Source organism: Heloderma suspectum, chromosome 6, assembly GCF_057233095.1.
Source record: "Heloderma suspectum isolate Gila_16-S chromosome 6, 16-S_ref, whole genome shotgun sequence".
NCBI lineage: Eukaryota > Metazoa > Chordata > Lepidosauria > Squamata > Helodermatidae > Heloderma > Heloderma suspectum.
This window is the reverse complement of record NC_139463.1, coordinates 104,117,691-104,143,548: the sequence shown is the minus strand read 5'-3', so window position 1 is coordinate 104,143,548 and position 25,858 is coordinate 104,117,691. Positions and strand designations below refer to the sequence as shown.

Sequence of the window (25,858 nt, the reverse complement as noted above, 5' to 3'; positions counted from 1 at the left end):
ACAACAACGGAAGGGTGAAGCACATTGAGGGATACCGGATTTTTCATGGAATCAGCATGGCTCCATGTGGGGCTCCACGAAGGACTGCACCGCACCATTATATGTCACTGACAGAAACATACTTCCAGGTGGGGTGGGGGGAATGGAAGTGAATGTCATCAGACTGGCAGGGGCTGCTCGACCAGTAAGAAAGGCTTCCCCACCCTCTCCCCCGCCCCTTCCTCCTTTCCCCTGAAAGTCCAGACGCACCTGCATTTCAGGAGCAAGCCTCATTGAGCCCAATGGGAGCTACTTCCAAGTAGACACACGTATGCTTGTGCTGAGAAAGAGGGGCGGGGGAACACAAAGATGGGAAACCAGCCTCCATTTTAACCAGCAGGATCTCTATAAGGAAGGGTCAAAGTAGTTGCTTCCTAAGGCAATAAAGCAAACAAAGGAGAATTGGAGCCTCGAGATTGCACTTTAGCGCACTTAGGGAATTGGGCTTTAAACTGTGCCAAGTTTTGATGTGGGCATTCAGCGGGCAAGCCTCATTGACCACAAGGGGAGTTACTTCTAAGGAGACACTAATGGGTTTGTTGTAGGAAAGAGAGCAGTAAACACAAAGACAGAAACCAGTCCCCATTTTAACTGGCAGGATCTCTATAAAGAAGGATCGAAGTAGTTACTTCCCAAGGCAATAAAGCAAACAAAGGAGCATCAGCGCCTCAAGATTGCACTTTACCTCACTTAGGGAATTGGGCTTTAAACTGTGCCATGTCAATTGAAGGGGATCTCTGTAAGTTCTGAGGGCAAGCCTCATTCAGCACAGTGGGAGTTACTTCTGAGGAGACACTAATTGGTTTGTGCAGGGACGGGAAACACACAGAAAACACCCCTTGACTGGGGTCACAGTGAAAGGCACACCCCTGGGCAGGGCTAGCATACCCGAGGTCAATGCAGGGGTTGGGGCACACGCAACTATACAGAGGAGAACTCAACTTAAGGAAAAGAATTGGACTTTAAGCTGCCTCAAGAAATCCAGTTTTTACCTGATAAGTTCCAGGGTGGCTGCTGGATGGCCACAACATCATGTATCCCTAACAACCTCCACACTCAGCCAGTTCAGAGTAAATCACTTGCGGAAACAGGCCCCAGGACCTGTCCTCACAAAATCAAACATCGGTTCTCACAGGATGCAACATCTGTCCTCAGAAGGACATTGGCGCCAGTCCTCATTGACTTCTCTACTCTGTTTTGCTACAAGCTCAGAAATGTTATTGGGTGAGATATTTTATTACTTTAAAGGCAGTGCTCCTAGAACTAAACTTAAAATGCTTTAAAAGGGTGTTTTGGTTATAACAATGACGTACTGTTTGTATTTGTTCAATGCTCTTATATCAAATGTGAATCATGTAGAAACTGCTTAAGATTTTTAAGTACAAAAAAAGAAAAGAAAAAAGACACACCTGATCTCAGAGTCCTCTATCTAAAAATTCTGTGTGTTAATACCAGGAATTCTATAAACTTATGATTTCCTGGGTGACATTTTGTGCCTGGAATATGGCATGGGATATATTACTTGCTGGTCCATGATTAAGCTGAATACAAAACCCCCATATCAAAATATCCCTAGACAAGGACAAATCTGTCACACATGTGCTAGGGGTTGGTATATTAACCAAACTATTTTCTCTTTTGTAATGTGTGTGCATGTGTGTACATGTTAAGAACAAAATGTTAACCTTTGGACTTTTAATGGCTGTTTGAGCTCATATTACCACTTTAGAAGAAGCCATTCCCCACTTCGTTGAAACACTGTGCATAAATCTGCAGTGTGTGCACTACAACTCTGGTAAAGGTCTCCTTGAGTCCCATATGCATTGTCAAATGTGTATGCATGCAAGTTTGTGGTGGTGTGTGAGTGAGAGCGCACAGCAATAAGGCTGCTGAGTTAAGCAGATCGTTGGTCTGGCCCCTTGTAACAGATTTTATGTTGATCTGGTAAACTGATTTAGTTATGTGATGGCCACTAACTTGGTCCTAATACTTCACCTCCAGTTGGCTCTGGAATCATCCCCCTATGAACACTGCTTGTATGTAACTGGATTTTTGAAGTCTAACAGAACAGTAGGGGGAGGGATGCTATTGCCTCAGTCAGGAAATGACTATTTCTTCTTTTGCATAACAAGTTAGCCACAATGAGCATCTCTACACCAGCCTAAAATCCTGCATTTAAAAAGAGGCTTTATGCTTCCGTTTTAAATGCAGGATCACAACAACTCCCTTTTTCACAAGCTTCCTTTCCCCCCTCCCCTTTCCCCCTCCTTCTCCCTGTATCTGAGTCTTCCATATCTTTCATTGATCTCGCTCCTCTTCTTGCCGCTTTTGCTTTTCCTCTTTTCAAGGAGGGAACTGATGATCTGCAATCGATTTAAAAACAGAACAAAGGGCATTTAGTGCAGGAGATGCCCTGGAGGATCACAACGTCATCTAAAGAGCCTGCAAACTTCCATGAGAGAGCCATCTCGATTCCAGAATAAAAGCTCTGTGTGAAGAAGGCCTAAATGCCTCTGTAGGACTGCTTTATGTGCATTGGCATATACATTCTTCCTGAGGATAACACGTCATGCATCTGATGCATAAAAGCTTATGCCATTAATACATTTGTTATTTCTTAAGGTGTCACAAGACAGTTGTCTTCTGCAACAGACTAAGACAGCTACTCCTCTAGAAGCTGCCAAGTTAAGTGGATCTTTGGTCAGATCTTATTATGTCCATGTAGTAAAGGGCTCTAGTTGGTGGCCACCATCTTGGTCCTAATATTTCACCTCCACTTGGCTCTAGAATCATCCTCTTACAAACATATTTATAACTTGATGTCTAACAGGGTGACAGTGGGGCATGTGTTAGAAAGATGCTGCCTCAGTCAGAAAATGAGTTTTCTTATTTTGCATAGTGAGTTTGCCACTAGGTGCCTCTGTAGGACCATAGTTTGTGCTGGCAAAGCTGAGCAACTAGGCAACAAAGTAGGGCAATGCAGAGGGATAATTACTAAAGGAAAGGAAGGTTGGATCACTCTGTGCTTCAGCTGTTGAGAGGGAAAAGTGGTTTCAAAGCCAAGGCTCGCAATCACTAATCCCCTCTCCAAAGTCCCAGTTGGAACTCAAGCAAGGACTCCCATAACCACTAGACTCCGTTCCCCTTCACAGGAATGAACTCATTCCATTTCCTAGCCCCCCTCATCAAAACTTTATTCCCAATTTCCCTCCTAAATCAGAGGGTAAAACCCCGGAGGACACTACTCACCCAGCATGCTTTAACCCACTAGACCCCATGTCCCTCCCAAAGCTGTTTCCTAGGGGTGTCTCCACGAGCGACTTACTGTGAGGTTGCTGCGTTCAGAGGTCGTTCAGGGCACATGACATCATGACCATCCTACAGCCACCCCAGACTTTTGTGCTGAAGAACCTTTTCTTCTGAGAATACTTTTAGTCTGATTGTTTTCCTTCATTCAGCTTGTCTGCGCTTTTATTGTGGTATGCACCAACCCTCCACATTTACTCCAGCATGATAGCCTGCCCAGGGGTGTGTCTTTCACCTGGTCGTGACCTCACTGACCCTGTCAAGGGTGTTTCTCCAGTGTTTTCCCCACCTGTGTTTCCCTGATGTTTCCAACATTTCGCAAGTGGCCGTCAGAGTTCTGAGCTACCTCATGGCATTTACTTCAACTTGCCAACCACTAAACTCTGGTGGCCATCCCTGAAAAATATGCATGTGCTCTGGGCAGCCTCTAAGTTTTTTTTAAAGTAAAGGATTAAAGTGAAATGGCACTTTACTGGGCCAGATCACAGTTCCAGAGGTAGTTACTGCAGAATCTGCAGTTGCGCATTTAAAAGCTATCCCTATTGCACAATAGAAATAGGGGAATTGCCCTATATCCTCTATCCCATTATCTCACTATAGCACTATTGCGCATTTGTCCAGCAGTACATATACCTCCTATCCCACTATCTCACTATAGCACTATCGTGAAATAGCGCATTTGTTCAGGAGTAGCTGCTAGTGCGGTACTGTGGTTTTAGAGGGAAATAAATAAATAAATGGGAGGAATCCAGCATAGGTTGTGGAGGCAGGCGCTAACACACACTGACCAGAGAAAGCAAAAAGAACAGAACAAGGTGGGAGCGGGAGGGAGGGAACAGGCTCTCTAAGTGCTGACATGGATGAGACTCCACCAGGTAGGCACCCAAGCAATTCACTGTAAACTGCCATGTGACCTGATGAGAGCCCCGGGCTAGCTTTGGGACGATCCGGGCTTTCAAGCCCCATGTATCCCCAGATGGGGCAGATTTGACTCCAGTAGAAACTGCAACAAAGTGGGGAGAGAACTAAACCTGTCACCGTGGAGTTCCCGCCCAACCTCTGAAGTAACTTCCCAAATCCGACCTTAAAGGCTAATAAATTAATTCTGGCAAATCTAGTGTCAGTTTGAGGCATACATTTAGGCCTATTTTACACAAACAGCAGATAACATGCAGTGGTTAAGAGTGTGCCACGCTCAAATCTCCACTCAGCCATGAAACTCACTGGATGACCTTGGACCAGTCTCTCTTTCTTTCTCTTTCTGTCTCATTCATATCTAACCTTCTTCAGAGGGTTGTTGTGATGATATGCCACCCTGAGCTCCTTGGAAGAAGTGTGGCACGTAATATGCAATACATAAATTTGTATCTCGCACATATACAACTAACATGTCAGGGAGATGGCTAGTATAGATCTCTTCTTCCTGACATACTAGTTTTCTCTGTGCAGGGATTTTTATTTTATTTTTTGAAATGGACTGACATTCAGTCATGTGAGCCTCCACCTGCAGTCTGAAGGAGTACGTTCAAGGTGCAGGGTTACCGCCTCATATTCTCCTGTGTCATCCAAAAGATCCAGCGTCATCTCCCACCCCATGCACTACACCACTCAGTTTCCTCTGCATATTCCCAAAACCTAAGTAATGCCAGATATAATTATGTGCAGCCTGTGACTCTGTGATATCTTTTGCTGAGAAACTGGACACTTGAGAGTTTCCTTCTCTCCACCCTGGCCCTCAGCTGCTCCAAGCACTCAAGAATTCAAGTAAGGACTGTCCACCCATGGAAATAAGTAGAAGTTATGACTTTCACAAAACATTGCCAAGCATTTGCCCCTCGAGAGCTCTCTATGGCCTGGATAAAAAGCTGCATCAAGGGACCAAGATACTTAAGTGGAATCTTTCATGTGGGTGAGAACTCCTCCCCCACACCAGCCTCCTTCAGAGCCACACACACAAAACTGGATGACAGGCTAGCCTTCCCAGAATTGTGGCATGTTATTGAGCTATATATAGGAAGTCCTGGGGCGGGACCAAGGGTCATTCACTAGGCTTCGGTGCCTGTCCCAGGATGGTCGGTGTCTCCTTGGAGCCTATCTGATCTCTTGCTACTCACTGTCTGAACACTGCTGCCTCCCGTGAACAGTCATCTGATCTAGTAAGGTTTTCTCCCCATCTCGTTTCCTTTTATTTCTTTTTGCTTCTACATTCACACTTTATGCCTTTAACCATGTTGCAGATGCATCCCAAATGTTTTAAGGATCGATTGGACAGAATTTTCAAAAGAGCCTGATGGGTGTTGCAAGCTCTTCAGATGCCTGGGGGAGTGACAGTGGGGGCTCCACCTTGGGAAGAAAGACCAGCATTAAACAGTTCCGCTGGGCAGATGAGACAAAGGCCTGTGCTGAGAAGTGACTGCAGTAGGGCTGTATTTTGTAGCCAGCAAAGACCTGCTGAACATTAGCACCCATTTCTGTATTTATTGCTGTGCCTCCTTTGTAGTACAATTTAGTTATGGCAATAAGTAGATCAAATAGGGGGTGGAATGCTTTAGGTTGCAGTGTATCTAGAGACCCGATAAACTGGTAATTAGTCAGTTGGTTCTAGGATGAAAAGTAGGAGGTGGAGAGTTAATGAGGACTATTTCTCCATCCTGCCCCCTACCCTTAGGTCCTAAGACTTAGGTGGAAATGTATGCTTCTTCCTTTGAGTTGGAGGAACTATGAAGCTGGAGTAACATACCTGGCTTAAAGCTGGATCTGATGCTTTGATTCCTGGAGAATCTAGAAGAAAGGGTTTTGGTGGGCTCCTTGTCTTCCTTAGAAGGCCAAGACAACACACACACTGAAATTGCCAGTAATGGGACATGATAAAGGTTTATAAATTAATTAATTATGTGGGGAGAGAGAAGTGATTATGAGATGTGGTGATGGCCACTTGTTTAGATGTGTGTTTATATAAAGATTAAACAAATAAATTAAGGATAGGTCTATCTATAGCTATTAGCCATGAGAGCTAAAATAGAACCTCCATGTCCAGAGGCAGTATACCACTGAATACCAGGTGCTAGGGACAAGCATTGAGAGATGGGCCACCACCATCATGTCCTGTTCATGAGCTTCCAGAGGCCAGTACCAGAGGCAGAATGCTAGACTTGAGGGACTTTGGTCTGATCTGCCAAGGCCATTTCTTATGTTCTTAATAGCACACCAGGCTAGTTTCCTATCAGACTAATCCAATGTGGCTGTACCAGAGAGTGAGGTTTTGTTGGTTTGGGGTGACCTCATCATATGAAACCTTGAGTTCCATGGCGTTCCTCTTTCAGCATAAAATGGGATCTAAAAGACATTATGATGCTCAACATAATGCGGTTTGAAACCAGGCTTACCTGTTGAATGTGCTGATGGGTTTCCAAATCCTTGGCTTTAGTTTTTCTTTGCTATGTCACAATTTCCTGGAACTTTATAAACTTTTCATGCTCCCATCCTTGAGAGGTCAGCCTAGGTCAGCCTATTAAAATAAAAAATATTTAGTGCTTGTACAAAAGGAAGTTTTAATTTATATACCATGTATTTTTGTGTGTGTGTTAGGGCTGCAGCTTTCAGCAATAAACCAGCTAGATTAATCAATTAAAAACCCTTTAACCAACTAAAATGCATCTCTGATTAATTGGGCAATGCATTGAAATATATTATTATTTATGTTAATATTTATTTAAGGATTTCTATACTGCCCTTCACTGTAGGGAATATGTAAGTACTCCTAAAAGAACTGCAGATTACAAGCACCATCTTGGAAGACACATTCCCCTTTCACTATCACATAGGAGAGAATGCCTCTCTTGAAATGGCCTCTCCTGCTGCAACATATCCATGCACCATATTAAAGATATATATTTTTCTTCAATTGTTTTAGTAATATGCAGATGTATGCAAATTTTACTGCTTATTAATCAATTAAAACTAATTTGATTAATCAACTGGCAGTGCAGCTCTATGTAAATTTATTCAGAAGTATGTTCTGCAGAACCCAACTGCCAAGTAAATGTGCGTAAGATTGCACTCAGTAATTCAAAACTGCAAGGTTAGCTTCAAGAACAGACAGAAAGCTGAAATCTGGTACACGTATAATCTAAGATGCACTGGCTGATAGAAATTTGAGAATATTTGAACATTTTTAAAACTCAAAAGATGAAACCTGTCTTACTAGAGTGGTTAGTGCTCCTTTACTATACAACTGTTAAAAGTGCAAGAGCTCCATCCTTCTTTGTATATGGTTATTCTAGAAACAGAGAAGGAAAGATATATTGCCAAAAAAAAACCAAACCTAAAAGTGGGGCTACAGTTTTAGACTGGGATTGAGAAGCAATGTGGTGCAGTGGTTAGTGTCAGATTAGGACTGGGAACATGCAGTTTCTAATCCCCATTCAGCCATGAAGCTGACTGGGTGATCTTGGGCCACTCCCTACTGCTTAGGTTAACCTACCTCACATGGTTGTTGGGAGTGAAGAACTGTGTATGCTGCCCTGAACTTCGTGTAGGTAGGGCAGGATATGAATAAATAACGGCAGGTCCCAGATCTGAAAACGTTAAACTGCTGATGTAAACTACATTGTCTAGAATGTACAAGGCTGTGCAGTGCAGAGTAGTGCAAAAACCTTTATAGCTAACACTGCAGAGCTCCATAAAAGCAAGTTGTATTGAAACAAAGCCACATACTGCACACACAGAAGAGACAGAAAGAAGTAAGCAGGCATCACTCTCCTAGCTACATATCTGGTTTTCCCTTCTGAACTATTTATAGGGCGTTTGTCACCATGCCCAACACAGAGCCCAGCAGCTGCTTTGTGGGCTTAACATTCCTCTCCTTCTTGCAATAGGTCAAACTGAGCTGGCCCTGAGCGTGACTGCACAGAGGAGGAGGTGAAAGCAAGAAAATCACCTCTCCCAAAGTCTGAGCTGGGCAGATTGGTTCAGGAGGAATTGGGATCCAGAGATTCTACACCCTTATGGGGGCATAGGCTCCATCTGGATCCCTGCAGGAGCACACTGGTTCAGAGGCAGGCCTACCCTATGAGGCCAAATCCTTGTGATGCTGGGGCATCATTAAGATCTGGGTCATGGGGACACAACCTACCCATAAGTTCTCCAGCACAAAGCCCCATTGAAATGAATGGGAGCTCCCATTCATTTCAATGGGACTTTGTGCAAGAGGACTTCCTGCTGGATTGTGTCCCGGCATTAACTAGCAGGGGCATGGAAATGTGTGCCATTTGTATTTTCCACTTTGGGCTCCACGTTCTCTCTAGTTGTCCTGCCCCTGCGTTGGCCAGCTCCAGAAGAAGGGCACCATGAAAACCTCTGAATCTGCAGTTGCCCTGGGACTGCAGAGCAGAAGGGAAGCAGCGCGCTCTGCCATCAGCCGGGGGACCAAGGGCCGCTGAGCAGGTGCACCGCAAGCCTCCCAGGAAGAGCATCATGGCAAGGGGGAGTCCAGCCTAGCACCATCCAGCAACCAAAGGACAAGCAGCTGCAGGGATCTTGCTTCCCCCTCCCTGACTTAACGCCCTGAACACCCACTCAGCTCCAACTACCAGTTGCCCTCAAATTGCAGAAGCAACAGAAAAGGACACTCTGGCCCCATCCATTAGCCTGCAGATTAAGGCCTGCTGGGTTATGGGGGGAGGGGTGAGAGAGAGAGAGAGAGAGAGAGAGAGATCCCATTGTAAACTGTCATGAGGGTCATTTGGTCAAAAGGCAGGATAGAAATCTTCTAAATAAATAAATCCATAAATGGAGCTAGGTTTCTGTTGCTTAGCAGCCCCCCAGAAACAGTTTTCAATGTTTGTTTGTTTGAAATGCTTCTATACCACCCTTGAGTTTTTAAACACTTCATGGTGCAGAAATGGTTATTTCCCAGCATTCAAACTGTTAACTGTAGTTTCTGGAAATCAGCAGTACTTGTACCAGTAAATGCAACTGGTGGCCCATTTTGCTGAGGGGAAGGCAGGCTCCTATTGGACACTGCCAGTGACGTTGCTGCAAGGCATGTCACAAGTCTCTCCCTATCTCTGTTACTACTATTAATAAAATGTTTTTCTGACTTTAAGAAGTCCTTTAGAACCTGCCTTGTGCTCATCATGCTCGCATCTCTGGGGAGGGGGGTACTGTCCATCTGTAAAAAGCAGTTACCTGAGCAACAAAGTTAGCCTTACAGCACGGATAACTTCTGCAATCCTTGCTGTGACTAGCACATATAAAGCACTGAAACCTGAGTGATTACCACTCTAAGAAAACACCTTCAGTTAGGAACAAACAAAACAATTTTTTCTGAGCTTGAGGAGACACAGTTGTGTGTAATGTTTGTGCACACTGCAGACTGCCAGTGATACATACATTGGGGGAGGGGGCTAATTCACCCGTTGCAACCATAATCTGCACATATTCAAAGGACTCTTGCATTCTGTGCATGCACAAAGCTGTTCTACTCTATTGGAACTCAGCCATTTTCCCCTTTTGGGAAAGGCAGCAACTTCTAGTTCATTACTGTGGTGTAGTGGAGTGACTAAGACTGAGCTGCAAATCAGGAAGTCCTTAGTTTGAATCTCACCGGTGCCAACTCACTGGCTGGCCTTAGGCAAGCCACTCTCACTCAGCCTCAGTCCCCCACCTGCAATAAGGAGGCTAATAATAATGGCTTTTACCATACAGAGTTGTTGTAAGAAGTACAACTAGATAAAGCATGTGCAGCACTTTGACCACTTGAAAGTGCCATACAAATGTTAACTACTAGCATTTTTATTGTAGCCCCTCATACCCTTCCAGCAACTCTTTATTGTGGAGGGAACTATGGGACCTGGGTTCAACTGTAGTGGGATGGATTAGGGGAAAGAATGCCAAGGCCCCCAAATAGTGTGGGGTGCCTCCAGCCCCCACAATTCCTGACAGGGGTTAGGGGAACAACCCCTGGGCATCTATATTATATCTTTAGATATAGATATATCCTAGCTGTCCTGGTGGTGGAGCTGCTGCCAAATAAATGTTCCTGTGTGAGGAGGACAGAAGTTCCTTTTTTACTCCCTTCCTGCTTGTAATCGCCTCAGTTTCTCTGTCCTCTCCCCCAATCTTCACCTCTCCTCAGAGTCTCCACAGGACTCTCTCCCATCTCCTCACAGCAAAACCCCTCAGTCCCCTGCAGCTCCTAAAGGTCAACAAGGGCTGTGCTTCAGGCATTCCACAGGGGGCTAAACTGCACAAGGTTGTTGTTGATGATGATGATGATGATTCTGGTGGGTACTTGTCCCAGGTGGCCAGGTGTCCTGCACAGAGGGCAGTCCTCTATTTGAAGGCATCCCTTTTTTGAAGGGCTGTCTAGTCAAAGTCCAGTTTCAAGATACAAACACCGTAAGAGACCATAAAGAAGGGAGAGGAAGGACCTTGAAGTTGCCCATCAACAGTTAGCACCTGGTCAGCAGACTAAGCAGGCACACAGGTTACCGGGTCAGTTTCCCCCACTATGGTGAGATGTACTGTATTTCTATTTAAATTATGGTTATTTCTAAATTTGCATCGATACATATAAATTAGCATATACATTTTTTGTGTCCTCTTTTGTCCCCTTTTATGGCGACGCGTGTCCTCTTCTTTCACGATGTGCAACTGGCCACGCTATTTACAATGTGTCAGTGTAGCAGAGAATGCAGGATATGGGTTCAAAATATAAAGAGCAGCGTTTTTGGTCTCCCCAGCTTTTTGCCCTCAGCCGCCATGTCGAGCTCCAAGCAGCGCCTCATTCAGGGCATGCACCAGGACCTCAGCTGCCCCATCTGCCTCAAGCTGGTCCAGTCTCCTGTGACGACGGAATGCGGGCACACCTTCTGCCAGGATTGCCTGTCCAAAGTGCCCAAGGAAGAGGACGGCAAGGCCACCTCATGCCCCACCTGCCAGGCCCTCACCAAGGTGGAGCAGCTGCGCATCAACCAGCAGATGGAGCACCTCGTAGAGTGTTTCCGGCAGGTCCCCCGTGACCACTGCGAGGAGCACCTTGACCCCCTGAGCGTCTACTGCGAGCAGGACCGGCAAGTCATCTGTGGGGTGTGCGCCTCCCTGGGCAAGCACAAGGGGCACAACATCATCACTGCTGCTGAGGCCCACCAGAGGATGAAGGTAGGTATCAGGACACAAAGGCCTTCAAACCTTGCATCGGAGTTCTCCGTTTCGCCACCCTGTGCCATATCACTCCAATGGGCAAACCTAGTCTCTTTCTCTCTGACTACTGACCAGTCTAGGCAAACGGCTTATCCCGTGGTAAAATTCTTTCCGGGCACAGTAGTACTTCAGACTGCAGTGGAGGCTCACCTATTTGAACATTTCCCAAAGGGAAAAAAATCCCTCCATATAGAAAAACTAACATGTCGGAGAGAAAAGGCTAGGTTACAATCCTGCTCCCAGACATCTAGTTGTCTACATTCAGGGAATTCTTCATAAGAGGAAGCATTAAGTGATGCAACTCCATCTCGACCACCACCTGAAATCTGACCCGGTACAGTCCAGAAACAATTTAAAAGCTATTTATCCATACTAGGTCTAAATGAATATACTCCCTTGTTCTCTCAGCTCATTTGCTGTTGCTGCCTTTTTGCTCCTTCCAAATCCGTCTCCATACCTTCTGGCATGCTGCTTCATATACTTGGAACAGCCTCCCCCTTTATTTAGTAATTAAACCCTTAAGTCCTTCCTACAGAACCACATCTTCAGCAGAGCTTTTCCAGACCATGCGAGAGTCATCATGCTTCCCCTTGGACTCTCGCCTTTTCCATCCTCACTACTCATTTGTGATTTCCTCCTTCAAGTTTCCTCCCACCCCATCCCTGTCTTGCCTGTTTATTGCAGATTGGCAGAGGGAGGTAAGACTGCTAGACAGGAAACACATGGTAGTAAATTCTCACCTGAGGACTGTAGGAAGCTGCCTTACACCCAATCAGATCACTGGTTCTATGTAGCTTGTAATTGTCTATGTTGACTGGCAGCAAATCTCCGTGTGTTCAGACAGCAGTCTTTCCCAACACTACCTGGAGATGTCAAAGACTGAACCTGGGACCTTTTGCTTGCAAAGTATGTGCTTCACCAGCCACTGAGCTAAGGCCTCCATTTTGGGGTATTGATTTATTGGCTTCTCCAAAAATGTGGCATTTACCCACCAAGTCAAGCCTGAGCCCTCAGGATTACGGCACTGGATAAATAGTTGTTTTAAATTAGAAGTGTAGTTACAGTACCCTCTCTCCTCATCTTCTCATTCTGAATTAGACCTATACCCTTTTTTCCTCTTGGTATAATTATAGAAACAACTTCCCCAGCAGCAAGTCCAGCTGCAAGAGGCCCAAGTGCGCAAGGAGAAAACTATTGCCCTGCTAAACCGGCAAATAGCCGATGTGGAGGTGAGTCGTACATAGGTTTTACCCCAGTTTAACTGCCATGATGGTTTCCCTCAAAGAAGCCTGGGAATTGTAGGATGGGGTAAGTGTTGATAATTCTATTGGAGATACTTAACTCCTCCTCATAGGACCACGATTCCCAGGGGGAAGCGGGAATGACTATGAAGCTAGTTTAAATCCGTAGGATAGATATGCCCCAAGAACATATAAGTGTTTTCTGTTTGTTTGTTTTTTAAAAGGCTAGTTATTAATAAAATCCTGAGGAACACCACAGTGAGCTTTTCTACACGAGGCTGTTAATCCACTATATCTACTTTTGGTTTCATCACAGAATTGAGATCCAAATGCTACACGAGGAGAGCTTCCTTTCCTGCTTTTCTGCTACATAACCTATAGGTGGCACTGTGGTGTAGCAGAATAGCACAAATACGCAAGAGAGACAAAAAGGTTTTTTTGCTTTAACAATTAAATACTGCATTTTCCCTACTCTAAAAAAAGCTTGCTGAAATTGTTCTGTAGATACAGAAACAAAACTGGAGGGTCACGACGTTGTTTAAAGAACTCATAAACGACCATGAGTAGGGAATGACAAGCACATGATAAATGCCTCATGTAGAAAAGCCCTGACTGGCAACATTTATTCCAAACCTGTAAATTTGCAAATGAACAGGTGTTAATAAAGAAAGAGAATTAAGTTTTCAGAGCACTCTCCTCCTGAGGAAACTGCCCCATTCCAATATTTGCAAGGAGGAGAGGAAATGGTAGCAAGCCAGCATTTAATATACAGTAGGCTGCACTGCTGGAAAAGCCAAAGAAAGCGGAGGGTCAGGAGAGCTGTTTGGTGGGAAGAAAATGCTAGAGACCAGGGGCAAGAAGCACAGAAGTGATCCCAGGTTCCATTTTTCTGTCTCTCCCTTCTCAGGATACAGTGTCTCGGTTCAAGCATCAAGTGTCTGAGCAGCTGGGTGTAATGCGTGCCTACCTGGGGGCACTGGAGGCTTCTCTGGGCCGGGAGGCTGAGCGTGTGCAGCACCAGGCCACAGACGCCTTGCAAAATGAGCGTAAGACCATGACCCGCTACCTGGACCAACTCAAGCAGATGGAGACCGTGCTGGGGGAGGTGCAAGATGAACCACAGACCGAATTTCTCAGGGTGAGGCATGCCCCATTCTTCCCCATCTTTCTGGTTCTTTCCAGTTTTTGGCTAAGCTAAGGTCTAATAAGAAGGGTACTATTAAGCTCATGTGTTTCATATACAATGTTACATAACACAGTATTTGCCTTTTTGTGTACCAGCACAGACTCATCGTGTTTATGAATCACATTACAGAGTGCTTATGAGTCACTACGTATATACATATGTATGGTATTTCATACCCTTCTAACTGATGTTCAAGGCTGACCAATTTTGGCCACAATATTTATGCAAACTGGCCTTTCTTCTCCTTGTCCACTCTCATTTGATCCAATATCAATACTCTTCTTGAACATTACATCTTGTTCTTTATCATGTTTGCAGCTCCCCACAGTTTTGTACCTTTTGCAGTCTGGAGGAACAAAATCTCTACTCTTTCAAACAAAGCCTTCAATTAAAATGTTGAACAGCAACTAAACATTATCAAATACTGCTTTCTACTCCCCGCAAGCCATCCAAAGGTCCCTGTTTGTTGTCCTAGTCAGTGTCACATTTAGAGCATGAAGCTTGCAGTATTGGAACCAGGGCACAAAGGATTTGTGAGCTACAGAATTCATACTGTTCTAAAACACGCCCATATATTTATTTTCCCCCCTATTCTAGCACCCTCCAAACCCCATTTTAGTGTCTCGCCCCATCCCCTCGCTTTTCTGAAATATATGTGTCCTCAGGTGAATCTCATCCCTCACTTTTCCTGGTTTAATGTTGGGTTGAAGGGACTACCTCCTTTTATTCTGCTCTGACTTCTTTCTCTTTCTCCACAGAAATACTGCCTAGTGGCCAGCCGGTGAGTAATTGTCCCTTTATAAACTCACAGCCAGCATTGCTTCTCTTTAACATCTTCAAAATTTGAATTGTTTTTAAAATAGAAATGTAAAAGATTAAAAGGACAACGATGCTCTCAAATTTATTGGGATGTGGTAAAGGACTCTTCTTTCTTTCCTCTTCTTTCTTTCCCACAATGCCAACCTTCCCTTCCTTGCTGTAGATTGCAGAAGATTCTTGGAGAGTCCCCACCCATTGCTCGCATGGACATCCAGCTCCCCATCATTTCAGATGAGTTCAAGTTCCAGGTGTGGAGGAAGATGTACCGTGCACTGATGCCAGGTAGAAATCTGTTATGGACTGGGAGGGAGGGATGACTCCCTCCCAGTAAGAATTACTGATAGGCTGTCACCAGACAGGATGAACCTCCCAATATATCATAGTCTGTCCTGCTGCTTAGGGAGTTTCTGAGCCCTATTGCCAAGGTCCCCTCACTTCAGCCCAGCCATAGGAAAAAATATAACAAGAAAGGTACTTTGGATTTTCTTGCCCAAAGCCTAGAAACACAAGACTCAACAAAAACCTTGTGAAAATCCTGAAAACAGAAGTGGTAGTTTTCTAACCATGTGATCCTTCGCATGGGGAAGAGTTTAGTGAGAATTTCCTTTTAAAACAACACAGCTAAATGTGCTAATTAAAAAAAAGAGTTTATTTGGAAGGGGGGAGACAAGGTATGACAACAATCACACACCCAGAGAGAAATCCAAATAAAATAAAGTCTATCTAATTTATCCCGTTACATGTTACCTGAATGTTACTTGAATAGAGTCTGGGGTTCCAGAGCATATGAAAAGTTCATTGCAGAGAGGATGGTCTGAGAGAGAGCATCTTGGCCTCCAGCTAGATGTTATATATGGAAGGCTTTCCAGGAGTGAACAAACTCTGTTATGGGAATCTGAGTTTAGTAAAAGCCAGCCCCTTAGCAGAGATCATTGTTCTTTTGTGCAATCATGCAATAGCCCCCATTTCTGCTTTCAGAGGTCTAGCCAGAAAATCAGAAAATTACTTAATGGTTGGACCCACGTTCCTAAGACAGTTTGAATTAGTTAGCCTGTTCTAAAATAAGAGCTTAAGTTTTTGAATGCATATTGGAGAACAAGAAGGTGAGACAAGCCTAGTCAGGCATCCTGGCATGGTGCCAGCTTCCCAGATGCTCTAGGGGCACTGTTGAGCTACATCAGAATATAGAGGTTTCTCACATGATCTCAATGTGTATGATGCTGATCAGGAAAACAATGCAGAGGAAATGGGATGTTTGCAGTGAATAGGACTGGTCAAATCCCCCACCCAATCCAGAAAAGCAATCACTGGTGATTTCACTGTGTAATTGAGATAGCACATTAAAATGGTCATATGCTTCTGAATCAACCCCCAGCGTTTGTTTGTTTTTAAAATAAGTAAGCATGGAAAGTCCATCTATGTATTAAATCCTTGATTTAAAAAAGAAGAAACAGTTTTTCATATTCATCCACAACTCCCTCATATCTTTTCCTTTCTCCTCCCCAGGCTTGGAGAACCTGACCTTTGACCCAGACACTGCACAAGCCAATCTCGTGGTGGCAGAGGACGGCAAGCGGGTGGAGTGTGTGGAACACAAGCAAGCCGTGAGCACGGATGACCCGCAGCGCTTCGACAAGTCCAACTGCCTAGTGACACACCAGAGCTTCTCGCAGGGCGAGCATTACTGGGAGGTGACGGTGAGCGACAAGCCCCGCTGGGCCCTGGGCCTCATCTCGGCCGAAGCCGGGCGCAAGGGCCGCTTGCATGCCACCCCATCCAATGGCTTCTGGCTGGTGGGCTGCAAGGAAGGCAAGACCTACGAGGCCCACGTGGAGCACAAGGAACCACGGCCACTGAAGTTGGAGGCGAAGCCCAACCGTATTGGCATCTACCTCAGCTTTGATGATGGCATCCTAGCCTTCTATGATGCCAGTGATGAAGACAACCTGGCACAGATTTTTGCCTTCCATGAGCGCTTTACAGGCACCGTCTACCCCTTCTTTGATGTCTGCTGGCACGATAAGGGCAAGAACAGCCAGCCTCTGGTCATCTACACTCCAGAGCCAGAAGGGCAGTAATCAGCCCCTGCCTGGGGTGGGGTGGGGTGGGGGTGGGGGGATGATCTTCACAGTACCCATTCACATTTTAGCATATAGACACACCCAGCCACAGCCCGTTTAGAAGCCCCAAAGTGTGCGGAGCGGCTAGCTCCAGGCTGAGCCCATCTCCCCAACAATCACTGGCAATTTTAACTCCACACCCTAGAAGACACCCAAATTGTGTCCACATACAATCTGCTTCAGCAGAAGCATCACTATACTTCTGCTGAAGCATAGTGAAGCCACCTGTCAGGGATGCTCTGACTTGGATTCCTGCATTGAGCAGGGGGTTGGACTTGATGGCCTCTTCCAACCCTACTATTCTAAGATTCTATGATTCTATGATTCTATGTTCAGCATAAACATAGAATCTGGCATCAAGTCTGGAATCCTGCCCATCTTGTTGGTTTAAAAATGAAACTCTTTCTGCCCTCATAGTTTGCAAAGTCAAACTGAGAAATACGTGGGCAGCGGCTCCAGACTCAGAAAGAAAAGGGAAGCCTGGGCATGGCTCCCACAATCTCTCCCACTATACTGGCCATTTGAACTCAAACTCCATGGCCTGCCTTCTGTACATTTCTCTCCATGTTATCATAATCTTCATCAAAAAGAGTCCATTGTTTGAAAGTACAAATCTTCAAAGAACAATAAACTGTGTAGAAATAAGCAAGTCTGTGCAAATTTACCTCTCACACATCTTTTTCCTCCACTGAGCACAGAATTCCATTCTTCATGTTATCAAACTTTGATCTTGTTTGAGACACTTTGCTCTGCATTATTCTTGCCAAGAAAACCCCATGGAACGTATCACAAGGCTAAAAGAGATGATGCTGGAAGATGAGCCCCTCAGGTCGGAAGGTGTCCAATATACTACTGGGGAAGAGCAGAGGGTATTTCCAAGTAGCGCCAGAAAGAGTGAAGCGGCTGGGCCAAAGCCGAAAGGACGCTCAGCTGTGGATGTGTCTGGTGGTGAAAAGAAAATCCGATGCTGTCAAGAACAATATTGTTTAGGAACCTGGAATGTCAGATCAATGAATCAAGGTAAGCTGGAGGTGGTCAAACATGAGATGGCAAGACTGAACATCGACACCTTGGGAATCAGCGAACTAAAATGGACAGGCATGGGCGAATTTAATTCAGGTGACCATCATATCTACTATTGTGGGCAAGAATCCCTTAGAAGAAATGGAGTAGCACTCATAGTCAACAAAAGGGTGGGAAAAGCAGTACTGGGGTACAATCTTAAAAATGATAGAATGATCTCAGTACGAATCCAAGGCAAACAATTCAACATCACAGTAATTCAAGTCTATGCCCCAACCACTGAGGCCAAAGAAGCTGAGGTTGATCGGTTCTATGAAGACCTACAACACCTTCTAGAACTAACACCAAAAAAAGATGTCCTCTTCATCATAGGGGATTGGAATGCTAAAGCAGGAAGTCAAGAAATCACTGGGATAACAGGCAGGCATGGCCTTGATGTACAAAATGAAGCAGGACAAAAGCTAATAGAGTTTTGCCAAGAGAACACGCTGATCATAGCAAACACTCTTTTCCAACAGCGCAAGAGACGACTCTACACATGGACATCACCAGATGGTCAATATCGAAATCAGATTGATTATGTCCTTTGCAGCCAAAGATGGAGAAGCTCTATACAGTCAGTAAAAACAAGACCTGGAGCTGACTGTGGCTCAGAACATGAGCTTCTTGTTGCAAAATTTCGGCTTAAATTGAAGAACGTCGGGAAAACCACTAAACCATTCAGGTATGACCTAAATCATATCCCTGATGAATATACAGTGGAGGTGAGGAATAGATTTCAGGGATTAGACCTGATAGACAGAGTGCCTGAGGAACTATGGACGGAGGTCTGTAACATTGTTCAGGAGGCAGCAACGAAATCCATCCCAAAGAAAAAGAAATGCAAGAAAGCCAAGTGGCTGTCTGATGAGGCTTTACAAGTAGCTGAGGAAAGAAGGGAAGCGAAAAGCAAGGGAGAAAGGGGAAGATATATCCCACTGAATGCAGAGTTCCAGAGAATAGCAAGGAGAGACAAGAAGGCCTTCTTAAATGAACAATGCAAAGAAATCGAGGAAAACAACAGAATGGGAAAGACTAGAGATCTCTTCAAGAAAATCGGAGATCTCAAGGGAACGTTTTGTGCAAAGACGGGCATGATAAAGAACAAAGAAGGCAGGGACCTAACAGATGCAGATGAGATTAAGAAGAGGTGGCAAGAATACACAGAAGAACTATACAGGAAAGATCTTAATGTCCCCGATAGCCATGATAGTGCGGTCACTGAACTTGAGCCGGACATCCTAGAGAGTGAAGTCAAGTGGGCCTTAGGAAGCATTAGTAACAACAAAGCTAGCGGAGATGACAGTCTTCCAGCTGAGCTATTTAAAATCCTAAAAGATGATGCTGTTAAAGTGCTGCATTCAATATGCCAACAAATTTGGCACACTCAACAATGGCCGCAAGACTGGAAAAGGTCAGTTTACATTCCAATCCCAAAGAAGGGCAACGCCAAAGAGTGTTCAAACTACCGCACAATTGCGCTCATTTCACATGCCAGCAAGGTGATGCTCAAAATCCTACAAGCTAGGCTTCAGCAGTATGCGAACCGAGAACTACCGGAAGTACAAGCTGGGTTTCGAAGAGGCAGAGGAACTAGAGATCAAATTGCCAACATTCGCTGCATCATGGAGAAAGCAAGAGAATTCCAGAAAAACGTCTATTTCTGCTTCATTGACTACGCTAAAGCCTTTGATTGTGTGGATCACAACAAACTCTGGCAAATTCTTAAAGTGATGGGAGTATCAGACCACCTTACCTGTCTCCTGAGAAACCTGTACGAGGGTCAAGAAGCAACAGTAAAAACCAGACATGGAACAACCGAGTGGTTCAAAATTGGGAAAGGAGTACGACAAGGCTGCATATTGTCACCCTGCTTATTTAACTTATATGCAGAGTACATCATGAGAAACGCCGGGTTGGATGAATCACAGGTCGGAATTAAGATTGCCGGGAGAAATATCAACAACCTCCAATATGCAGACGATACCACCCTAATGGCAGAAAGCGAAGAGGATCTAAAGAGCCTCTTGTTGAGGGTGAAAGCGGAGAGTGCAAAAGCTGGTTTGAAACTCAACATTAAAAAAACGAAGATCATGGCATCTGGCCCCATCACTTCCTGGCATATAGAAGGGGAAGAAATGGAAACAGTGACAGATTTTACTTTCTTGGGCTCCAAGATCACCGCAGACGGTGACTGTAGCCATGAAATTAAAAGACGCTTGCTCCTTGGGAGGAAAGCTATGGCAAACCTAGACAGCATAGTAAGAAGCAGAGACATCACCTTGCTGACAAAGGTCTGTATAATCAAAGCTATGGTTTTCCCAGTAGTAATGTATGGCTGTGAGAGCTGGACTATAAGGAAGGCTGAGCGCCGAAGAATTGATGCTTTCGAACTGTGGTGCTGGAGAAGACTATTACGAGTGCCCTGGACTGCAAGGAGGTCAAATCAGTCCATCCTAAAGGAAATCAACCCTGAGTACTCATTGGAAGGACAGATGCTGAAGCTGAAATATTTTGGCCACCTAATGCGAAGAGAAAAGTCCCTGGAAAAGACCCTGATGCTGGGAAAGACTGAAGGCAAAAGGAGAAGGGGACAGCAGAGGATGAGATGGCTAGATAGCATCACCGATGCAATGAATATGAACTTGAGCATGCTCCGGGAGGGAGCGCAGGACAGGAAGGCCTGGCAGGACAGGAAGGCCTGGTGTGCTATGGTCCATGGGGTCACGAAGAGAACAACTGAACAACAACAATGAACTATCAAATTACCCCATTGTGTTCCACTTGAGTTCCCTCCCTGAAAAGAGGGAAAGGGGCAAAAAGAGGAGCGATATCAATGAAAGATAATGGAAGACTCAGATACAGGGAGAAGGAGGGGAAAAGGGGAGGGGGGAAAGGAAGTGAATGAAAAAGGGAGTCATTGTGATCCTGCATTTAAAACGGAAGCAGAAAGCCCCGTTTTAAATGCAGGATTTTAGGCTGGTGTGTTGTTGTTGTTCAGTCGTTCAGTCACGTCCGACTCTTCGTGACCCCATGGACCATAGCACGCCAGGCCTTCCTGTCCTGCACTCTCTCCCGGAGCATGCTCAAGTCCATATTCATTGCATCAGTAGAGATGCCCTAAAAGCGTTACTACTAGCCTGCTTGTTTACAGGTATGTTAATTGTTTTGGGCCTAGAATAAAAATTCCCCTTAAAGCTTTCCTGCCTGGTCACCTAAAGGTGATTTTCATTTAGCACAGCTGACCAGGTCAGCAGCTATGGAATATTCCAAGCCAATGGAATATTTCCGCCCTCTGCACTCTCAGGAGGGCCAATGGCTTGTGCCACTCATGACTAATAATGTCAGAACTAGCTTTACACCAGTATTAGAAGGGAATAAAAATGTCTTCCATCCATCCAAAATCTAGACCATTGTTTTCAGGGAGTAGAGGCCAATCTGAATTTGGACTGGCTTTCTGTGCCTCGTGGCTATAATATGAACAAGACAGAAATACTGTACTTTCCCCATCATATTTCTTTTTTGTGGAAGACACAGAGTCCTTGTGGTGTAGAATTCACACGAGTTATATCTCTAGGGGACTTTCAGTGCCTACCATGGAGGAAAAAACAGTGAATGTCCCAACGAAAGGGCCAGTTTTATAAAATCTGCAGAAACAAGTGGTAAAGCTATTCCTGGGTTGTTCCATTTCAGGCTGCAAGTGGGGGTGGAAGTGTACATTTGTACCCTGCTCTTCAGCTGAAAAGTCTCCTACAGTGGCTTCCATAAAGTCAATAAAAACAACACAGTCCCTGCCCACAGGATTACAGTCTAAAAGATGTGACACAAAAAGAAAAAGAGATGAGGAGGGAAGAGGAAAACAAGCAAACTCGGGCACCAGTCTGAATGCTTGCCCATGGGGGGAAAATGCCTTGCACATAGAAAAACAGCACATCATGAAAAAAGCAAGGTTGAGCTGTTCGTCCTGACTTACTTTTCTCTACATAGAGAGTGTTTTTTCCCCCCCAAGGGAGACATTGAAACATTCATTATTCCTACCTTCACCTGCAGTTTGAAGTAGTACGGAATTTGCAACATGATTATATAAATTGGCCCTAAGTGAACCCCAGGAAAAGAACCTACAAACAGCAAAGAGCACTTATCTCACTGCTTTTTGTCTTGTGGCATTGTGTCTATATGCAGACACTGGTGCTTGGCTAACACAGAGCTCCGACCAAAATGTTTCCCACACTCCTGACAGTGGAAGGGCCTTTCCCCAGTGTGGCTGTGCTGGTGTTGCAGGAGGGTGGCGTGGCACCCTAACTGAACCCACACCCACATTCCACACAGACAGAGGGCTGCTTGCTTGAGTGGCTACGGTGATGCATTCAGAGATGTGACGTCCAGGCTTTCCACAATCCTCACCCTGATGGGGCTTTTCTTCAGATTGGGTGGCACGGCAGCGTGCCGCCAAATCACGCAGGCCCAGGAAGGCCTGGCCACAGCAGGAACAGGCCATAGCTATTGCACGGTGAGTCTTCAGGTGGCGGGTGAGATTGGAGTTTTGCCAGAAGCGACGCCCACACCGCATGCACATGTCAGGCTGCTCACTCGCATGGATACCATGGTGTTTGGTGAGGCTGGAGCTGCGCTGAACTCTTTCCCACAGTCCAGGCAGCTGTACAGCTTCTCACCAGCATTAAGCCTCTGGTTCCTACCAAAGGCTGCCCCCTCTTTGAAGGCTTTGCCACACTCTAGGCACTGATAACGCTTCTCCATAGGGTGGATTCTCTGAGGTTTAGCTGTGCTGTCCTCACTACGGATCCTCTGGCATTCAGAGAACATGTTCTCTTTCTGGAGTCCCATATGTTTAGGCAGTGCAGTGCTCTTCCCCAGAGGAACTGCAATGTTCCACAAGGGATAAGTTATCCCCAGTGAGGGTTAAGGGTTGTTCAGAAAGAGCTACATTTTACTTTGCTGGATTTTCTGATGCTCAGCGAGATGGGCCCTCTGACTTTCCCACATTCAAGTCACATGTGAAAGTTGTCTTTTCCATTCTGCAAGGGATTTTTTTTTTTTGCTCCCAGCAGTTTACGCTCTCCCTCACTCCTGTCTTCCATCAGCTGACTGCAGCTTTGGTGTCTTTCTGGGGGTGCCCAGCCCAGCCTTCCTCCTGCACCCTTTTCCTGCTGAGGATCTGCCTCTTCTTTCTCAGTCCTTGTCCCAGCAGCCTCTGGGGCAAAGAGAATGTATTTAGTTACTTGGATTCACAGACAGCCCTATCCCAAGAACTTAGGGTGGGTCCCAGTAATTATTCATAAAACAGGACACCTTCCCCTACATGTTCACACTCACAGATACAACCCTTTGCCCAGGGAGTTTGTAAGAATAACCCTTTTACTGCTGGTCAAATATCACCATGGATTATCATTATCACATTCTTACCTGCCTTTCTTTAACACACAGACCAAAGTGGGCAAGGATGGCCTCTACGTAACCAAATGGTCAACAACTGGCAGCCCCAAAGCCAAAATCTGGCCCTCTTACAGTGACCATGTGTGTATCCCTCCAGTAGTTAACCTTGAGGCAAAAGTATGTACAAAGCAGTCACCGTGCCACTGGCCAGCAGACCGCTTTTATAGGCATGGTTGGACCTCGGCCTGTCTTTCTGGGAATAGGTCTGTCAATGGCTGTTAGCCATGATAGCTAAATAGCACCTCCATGTTCAGGGGCAGTGTGTCTCTGATAATCTCTCTTATCAGTTGCTGGAGGCCAGACAGCAGGGGTGAGCTGTTGCCTTCATGTCCTGTTTGGTGACTTTTAGCAGCATCTGCCTGGCCACTGTGACAAACCACATAGCTCAGTGGTAGAGTTCAGGCTTCGCATGCAGAAGGTCACAGGTTCAGTCCCCAGTATCTCCAGAAAGGGATGGGAAAGAATCCTGCTTCAGACCCTGGAGAGCCGCTGCCAGTCAATGTCAACAACACTGGGCTAGATGGACCAAGGGCGTGACTCAGTACAAGGCAGCTTCCCATGTTCCTGCGATACTGGAACAGAGGCGTCCTTGGTCTGATCCAACAGGGCTCTTAAGTATTCATTTCATAGTGGTGAATACCTGGAAGCCCAACCTAAATAACGCATTCAACATACAAATCACCTTTTTACCTACCATGTTTCAGCAGCAACCAGAAAAAAAGCATTGCAGGAGAGTCATTAGCAGCTTCACTGGGACCCCATCTTTCCCTGTTTCTTCAGGAGACCTGGGTTGTTTCTCACAGCCAGAAGTGCCCCTTGGGTTCTCCCCTTTCTCCCATGCCTGGAAGTGCAGTTCTACTCTTTCCATTCGGAAGGTTCAGAGACAGAAAATCCACAAAACAGAAAAGTTGATGGCTTACTAAACATCCAAAGTTTGGGCTTGATTTTTTTTTAAAGTTTGGGTTTGATTTAAAAAAAAAGAACCAGGGAAAGTCCTGATTTTCTAGGTGGTACATACCAGGGGGCTTGAATCAGGAGCTCTGGCACCAGTGCCCTATATTCCCTACACCAGCTCCCCACCACTCAAGTATAGCTCTTTGCCTCGCCATGTCTTTCTTATTCACTCACTCTCTGCCTCTCTCTTCTCAGTAGCTGCTCATTCTCAGCAGGGGCTTTCTAGCTTTGCCTTGTTTGCTTTGGGGGGGAGCTGGCTGCTCTGATCTGGGCTGCCAGAGGCTGCTTCAGGGGTGGGGAGTCAGGAGATCTACTGTTCATCAGTTTTAAGGTGGCTGAGTGGGGGGAAGAGGAGAATGCAGGCGCAATCAGATAATTCACTGCCAGGGGAGGAGCCCATGAGACATAGAGGACTAACTTCAGTGATGACGGCTACTAAAACATGGTTTCTGTGGGCGGTTTGGAGCTTGTAATGTCAGTCCCATCTAGTGATGTGTGACTGGTGAGTTTGGTTGATTTTGCTCATTTGGAAGTGGCCATTCTGGGCCATTCCATTTTGTTCCGGATGTGTTCCTGGAGGATCAGCGCATTGTCTAAAGCACTGAGCGCATAATAAATGCCTTGTGTAGAAAAGCTCTTTATAAATAAATCCAAATATTACAAAACCCTGTACGTCTCCAGTGAACACACACCCTGTTTGTTTTAAAACATTACATCAGACCTGTTAGCTAATCCCTTTTCTCTCTTTTAAGTTTCAATATGTCCGTGACCTGCTTTCCACCCACCACCCACCACTCCACCAATAACTTTATATCCAAATAATGAATGTTGTTAGATGTAGTTTGAGTTGCAGCTGTTCTTCAGTGTATACATCCACCAGATCTGCTGAAAGATTAAACATTCTATTAAACATTATTAAGGTTTTAAGTTAATGTATCCAACTTAAACTGCTTTATCGGTTTACTGATGCCCCTCTGCTTCAGAAGCCAGCACAAGTCAAGTTGTTGCAAAGAAAACACTCATTGCAGCTCACCAGAGAGCCAGAAAGAAAGATAAGGGAGCAGGAGAAATGGGGCAGTGCTGCAAAACTTACTCAGTGCAAGAAAAGGAGAGGAAGTGGGCAAGCTGTAATAGCTTATCTTCCTGATCTGCCTCCTTGCAACACTGAACTTTTCCATCTTTGACCCTCTCCTGTAGCAGAGTGAAAACTTGCAAAACAAAACACAGAGCCTGTTTCTTCATTAATCATAAGACCGTCTCTCAAATCTTGCACCTTGAATCATATGTTGGAAGGAAAGGTCTTACTGTTTGGGCCACATGGTCTAGGAGTAGAGTTAGGGCGGTTGGCATTTTACCATCATGCCATGTGTACATTGAGTGGGTAGTGAGCACAAAATCCAGCATTCTAAGACATCGCAGTTTTCATTTCACAGCAAGTTCCTAGTCCTTAAGGTGGCAAAGATAGGCTTCGA

General features: G+C 45.3%; 1 protein-coding gene and 1 long non-coding RNA gene across 2 annotated transcripts in view; one reads left to right on the top strand and one right to left on the bottom strand.

Annotated features, from left to right (window-relative positions):
* LOC146342233 (uncharacterized) overlaps nt 1-24,582 on the bottom strand; it is a 30,572-nt gene extending 5,990 nt beyond the window's left edge. The window contains exons 1-3 of the long non-coding RNA XR_014783929.1: nt 24,127-24,582; nt 6,732-6,853; nt 250-413 (exon numbers count right to left, since the gene is read on the bottom strand). This is a non-coding gene — a long non-coding RNA (uncharacterized LOC146342233). The remainder of the gene's footprint in view (nt 1-249; nt 414-6,731; nt 6,854-24,126) is intronic.
* Nucleotides 5,308-18,807, top strand: TRIM72 (tripartite motif containing 72). The gene is made up of 7 exons (XM_084805970.1): nt 5,308-5,501; nt 11,091-11,508; nt 12,684-12,779; nt 13,699-13,929; nt 14,736-14,758; nt 14,960-15,078; nt 16,303-18,807. Exons 2-7 carry the CDS (start codon nt 11,110-11,112, stop codon nt 16,872-16,874), a joined length of 1,440 nt encoding a protein of 479 aa, XP_084662096.1. The 5' UTR covers nt 5,308-5,501; nt 11,091-11,109; the 3' UTR covers nt 16,875-18,807.
* Nucleotides 24,583-25,858: the final 1,276 nt, after the last annotated feature.

Bases quoted from the DNA above. Each gene is read 5' to 3' on its own strand.
- TRIM72 (XM_084805970.1), top strand. From the start codon at position 11,110: ATGTCGAGCTCCAAGCAGCGCCTCATTCAGGGCATGCACCAGGACCTC. The intron at 12,780-13,698 runs GTGAGTCGTACA...CTCCCTTCTCAG, and splicing joins GGCAAATAGCCGATGTGGAG to GATACAGTGTCTCGGTTCAA. The intron at 15,079-16,302 runs GTAGAAATCTGT...TCTCCTCCCCAG, and splicing joins GTACCGTGCACTGATGCCAG to GCTTGGAGAACCTGACCTTT.